Consider the following 4823-nt stretch of genomic DNA (forward strand, 5'->3'; position numbering starts at 1 on the left):
CCAGACATGGAATGATAAATATCAAATATTCTCATTCACTAGCAGAAGCTAAAAGATTTGATCTTCGGGGCTGGCAGGTGGCATGGTGGTTAAAGCAGCTGGATCCCACATGGCTGGCTGACCTAGTGGCTTAAAAAACATGCTGGGTGGGACCAGCAGATGGCATAATGGTTATGTCACAGGACTCCTACATAGTCGATCATGGTTTGAGTCCCAGACCCAGTGGCTTGAAACTCACGCCAGGCACATGTGCATGCATGCCCAAAATCCTGACAGGAGAACAGAGAAACCACTGAGGCATTGATTCCCAATTTCTGTCTCTCTGTCTCTCCTGCAAGCACACCCACCCTATAACAAAAATCTCTCGTTAAAAAACAAATAAAAAAGAAACCACGTTGGGCACATGTGGATGCATGCCCATAATCTCAAAAGGAGAATGGAGGAGAAGGAATTGCAGCTTGGCTATCCCCTGAAGATGCTTTCTCTCTCCTCTTTCAGGGAACCACATACTTCCTATAGTAACTTTTAGAAAAAAAAGGGAGGGGGTGGTACCAGCAGATGGCGTAACGGTTACATTGCTGGACTCTCACATAGTCTGCTGCGGTTTGAGTCCCAGACCTGGTGACTTAAAACACACTGGGTACATGTGTGTGCATGCCCAAAATCCCGAGAAGAGAATGGAGGGGAAGGGATTGCGGTATGGCCATCCCCCCCAGGGGGTGATTTCTCGCTTTCTGTCTCTGTCTCTCTGACAAGCATATGTGCCCTATAGCAAAAATCTCTCTAAAAAAAGAAGGAAAGGGGGGGGGTTAGAATGATGGACGCTCTTGGGTTGTCAGAAAAGTCATGATACATTTTTGTATAGGAAAATACTTTTCTAATGACTCGCTAAAAGCCAGGAAGGAGAGGAAGAACGGAAAGATAGGAAGAATTTGGCTAGTAGGTATGAAATTACAGTTAGGTAAGAGGAATGAGTTCTAGAGTGCTAACGTACAGTAGAATAACTATAGTTAATAACTAATGTATATTTCAATATAGCAAGAAGAAAGGAATTAAAATGTTCACAACACAAAGTGATGATACATGTTTTAAGATGCCAGATACGTTTATTGCCCTGATTTCATCATTACACATTGTATTCAGGTATCCCAAAGTCACACTGTACTCCATAAACATGCACATGCGTGCATGCCCAAAATCTCTAGAAGAGAATGGAGGAGGATTGCAGTGTGGCAGTCGCCCCTGAGGGGTGATTTCTCACTTTCCCTCTCTCTGTCTCTCCGGTGAGCACCCACACACTCTATGGCAAAAACCTACAAACAAGCAAACAAAAAAGCCAGTGATGGATGGACAGGCAAGGCAGATTGGATGGGTATTAAAATGAACGTGGTTGGCCTCACCGCGGTGGCCCAGGCCACAGGACACCGCTATACAATACTGGAGCCCCCTGGGAGACCCAGGTTCAGACCCTGTGACCTGAGCATGCTGGATGCGTGTGCATGTCTGTGATCCTGGCTGACTGGCAGGCTGAGGGGAGGACTGAGGCATGGCAAGACCCTGTCAAGAGTGCCCCTTTCTCAAAAAAAGTAATAAAATGGAAGTAGTGACCAGCAAAGCTATTGCCAGGACTCCAGGTGACAATTGAGAGAGGGAAGTAGAGATGGAGAGGATGTTGCCATAGTGATGCAGTGAGGAGAGGGCCAGTGGAGGTATACAGGTGACAGAGTAAAGGCAGTGCTGTTGGTGCCAAAACAGGGTATGGTGCAACTCCTGGGGGACGGAGAGGACTGATGGGGGAGATGATGGAGGGGCTAGGTCTGCAGGGGTGGGGGTGACAGCAGTTACAGAGGTCATAGTAGCCAGGGGCTGGTGAGCTTGCAGACCTCAGGGGAGATGCAGTGGCTCCGAGTGCAGATGCTGGGCAGGTTCTTGCTGCACCATGAGCACGGAGCGCAACCCCCACCCCCGCACCCTCTCTGTGGCATGGATGCAGCAGTCTCCCCTGGCCCCTCTTCCCTGTGTAGGCACCCCAACAAGTGCTCTGTGCAGACGCCAAAGTTCGCACCCCCTCCCTGGTGGTGGTGGTGGTGGGGTTGTTGCAGGTCTGCAGCCCTCTAGGTAAAATCTAAACATTTTTTGAGACGTCTTATTTGAAAACTTGGGTATGACAAGGATGCAGCCTGTATTCTCCTGCCACGGTTTTTAAGTCAGAAGCCAGGCTTGGGTTCCTCGGTTCCCTGGGCCCCAAGACCCATCCAGCCGGTGGGCTGCCGAGGAATATACCCACCCACATCCTCTCAGGCTCTTACCCTCCCCCACTGCCCACTTCCTGTGCCTGAGGAGACACTGAGGTGTCGGGGCAGACCGTGAGGTGGGGGGAGGATCTGGTTACGCTCCGGAAGGAGGAAGAAGCGAGGACCTTGGAGTCTGGGCCCAGAGGGGAACAGAGAAAAAGTGAGGAGGGGGCCACTACCTTTACTTCCCCATCTGCAAGAACCCAGCGGCTTCCATTCCTAAGGTGTCTCCCTGACAGCTCAGATTGGAAGTTCGGAGTGGATCGCACCCTGAGACCAGCAATGTCTCCCAGTCTTTCGGGTTGGTTGGGAAACAGTGCCGTGCTGGGTAGCAGAAGGCCCTACTCCAGGGGAACCAGGGGTGCGACACAGGCCCCGTGGTGCCAGGCCTCCCCCTCAGCTGGCTTCAGGTTGGCTGTTGGCATAGGCCTGGTTGGGAAAAGAAGCCCGGGCTCGGCGGGTCTGGGAACACACTGAGGCGTAGAGCTCTGGCTCCGGGCCCGAGGCCTGGGGCTTCGGTTCTGAGTCCAGCACCACCTCCGAGTACTTGATGGGGGTCCCAGGGCTAGGGATCCGGCCCTGAGGAGGTCGCAGCTGCAGGCTGGTGTAGCACATCACCTCCTCTGCAGCCTGGAGATGCAAGACTGTCAGACGTTCTCTGGCCCCTCAGAAAAGCCCCCCAATTCCCTCCCTCCACTCCTTCAGCCTCAGCTGACTCACCCTGGCAGGGCCTCCAGGGGCTGGCTCCTGCTGCTCTGGCCCTGGTTCTTGAGACAGCCGTCCTGGGCAGGGAACGGAACCCGGTCAGCTTCTTGGTCCTGCTCCCGCATGACCCGTCACCTCCCAGGGACTGGCCTCTGCACTCCTCCCCTCTGCCAGCTCCCTACCTGTCTGTAGATAATGTAGGTTCCCATACAGCGGAGCCTCCTCCACGGCCCCTCCAGAGCTGCAACACAGGGTTGGGGGCATGAGTGGGGACTTCTGGGTAAGAGGGAATTCTCCATCAGCCCACCACATTGTCCTGCACTCACCATCCCTGCCCCGAAGGGCTCCTCCTGCAGTTGCTGGGCCACCTGAACAAGTGTGCAGCCAGCGAAATGAGAAGCAGCAATGCCACAGCCCCCAGGAGGGCCCATAGTCCCCAGGCCTCGTGTATGGAGGGAATTCCTGTGGATGTGGGAGGGTGGGGAGACGGTTACTGCCCAGCCCAGTCCCTAAAACCCAGCAAGTGGCATGTGGGGCTGCATGACCCCTCCCCCAGGAGCCCCTGCCCCACTCAGCTCACCCTGCGCCAGCAGATCCGTGCAGTTGTCACCTTTGCTCATGACTGCTGATGTGAGAGTCGAGTCTGCTAGCACACTGACCTGAGCCGGCAGTCAGCCTGGCTCATGGCCCGAGAGCTGTCACAGCCTCCCTTACTCCCACTCTTCCTTGGGCCTGGCCCCCTCAGCTCAGCCCCAATACTAGTAGTGGCAAAGCTTCTGGTTTCCGGGGAGGAAAGGATGAGCAAAAGAACAAAGACCCCGCCCTATGCCTGCACCTGCACCCCTCCTGTGGCTCCCAAGATCCCCGCCCTGTGTCTCATTGCCCTGTGCCCTCTTCCACACAACAGAAGCAAGCCTGTCACAGGTGAGCCCATGAAGACTCTGAGGGGGGCAGAAGTGGCACAGAGCAAGCTCATCAAGGACAGGAAACCTCTCTGCCACAGGGCACCCACGTTTTCTCGCCAACCCTATGTCCTTTAAGGAGAAGGTATTCCTCAATGAGCTTGTTACAGAGTGGAATGGCATGGGCAGGCCTCAGGGCAGCTCCAGTCCCTCCACACCCTCAGGCTGACTCGAGAGCAAATGTGCTTAGATAATCCTTGTCTTTGTTACTCCTGGTATCATAGTTTGGGGCATAGAGGAAGCTAGGTTCCCACCCCATTTCTACCCATTGGTCCAAACTGTCCCTAAGAACTGTCACTGTCAATGGTTAATTGCGTTAAAGAAATCTCTGCCCAGGACCATCCTGAGAAACTGAGCCGCATCTTTGCATTTGTTCACTTCAGGAAGTTGAGCACCTGCCCCACGTAGAGACAGCCTGGAGACAGGGGAGGCTATTGATGGTGGAAGAAGGATTTTTAGCGCGAGATGTAAACTGTAGACTAGGAGTCAGAGATGTGTTTTATTCGACTCATAGAACCTCTTAAAGAAATTTAAATTTAGGCTTGTGGGGGCACAAGTGGTAGGACACTGCTACACATGCTGGAGTCATGGGAGGTGTGGGTTTGGGTCTCTGGTTGACCTGAACACATCAGGCACGTCAGGGTTGCCCATGGGCTGGTGATCCTGGCTGGCTGGAGGATGGTAGGACGATGGCTGTGTGGGAGATCCTATTGAAGGTGGCTATTTCTCTCTCTCAAGAAATGAATAAAATACATTTAAAAAAATTTAAATTCAGAATGGCTCCAGGGCCTGGGTGATTAAGGCACCCAGATCCCACATGGGCAACTGCATAGCAGTCATACCTGGCAGCTTGAGAAACGCC

At 53.4% G+C, this 4823-nt stretch overlaps 1 protein-coding gene across 1 annotated transcript; it reads right to left on the reverse strand.

Annotated features, from left to right (window-relative positions):
• Window positions 1-1221: 1221 nt before the first annotated feature.
• On the reverse strand, window positions 1222-3797 carry SIT1 (signaling threshold regulating transmembrane adaptor 1). The gene is made up of 5 exons (XM_006143179.3): window positions 3580-3797; window positions 3326-3461; window positions 3182-3240; window positions 3015-3076; window positions 1222-2924 (listed from the first exon to the last, which is right to left on the reverse strand). The coding sequence occupies exons 1-5, from the start codon at window positions 3617-3619 to the stop codon at window positions 2691-2693; spliced, it is 531 nt and encodes a 176-aa protein (XP_006143241.2). The 5' UTR covers window positions 3620-3797; the 3' UTR covers window positions 1222-2690.
• Between the last annotated feature and the right edge of the window lie 1026 nt (window positions 3798-4823).

Source organism: Tupaia chinensis, unplaced genomic scaffold (genome assembly GCF_000334495.1).
Source record: "Tupaia chinensis unplaced genomic scaffold, TupChi_1.0 Scaffold000093_1, whole genome shotgun sequence".
NCBI lineage: Eukaryota > Metazoa > Chordata > Mammalia > Scandentia > Tupaiidae > Tupaia > Tupaia belangeri.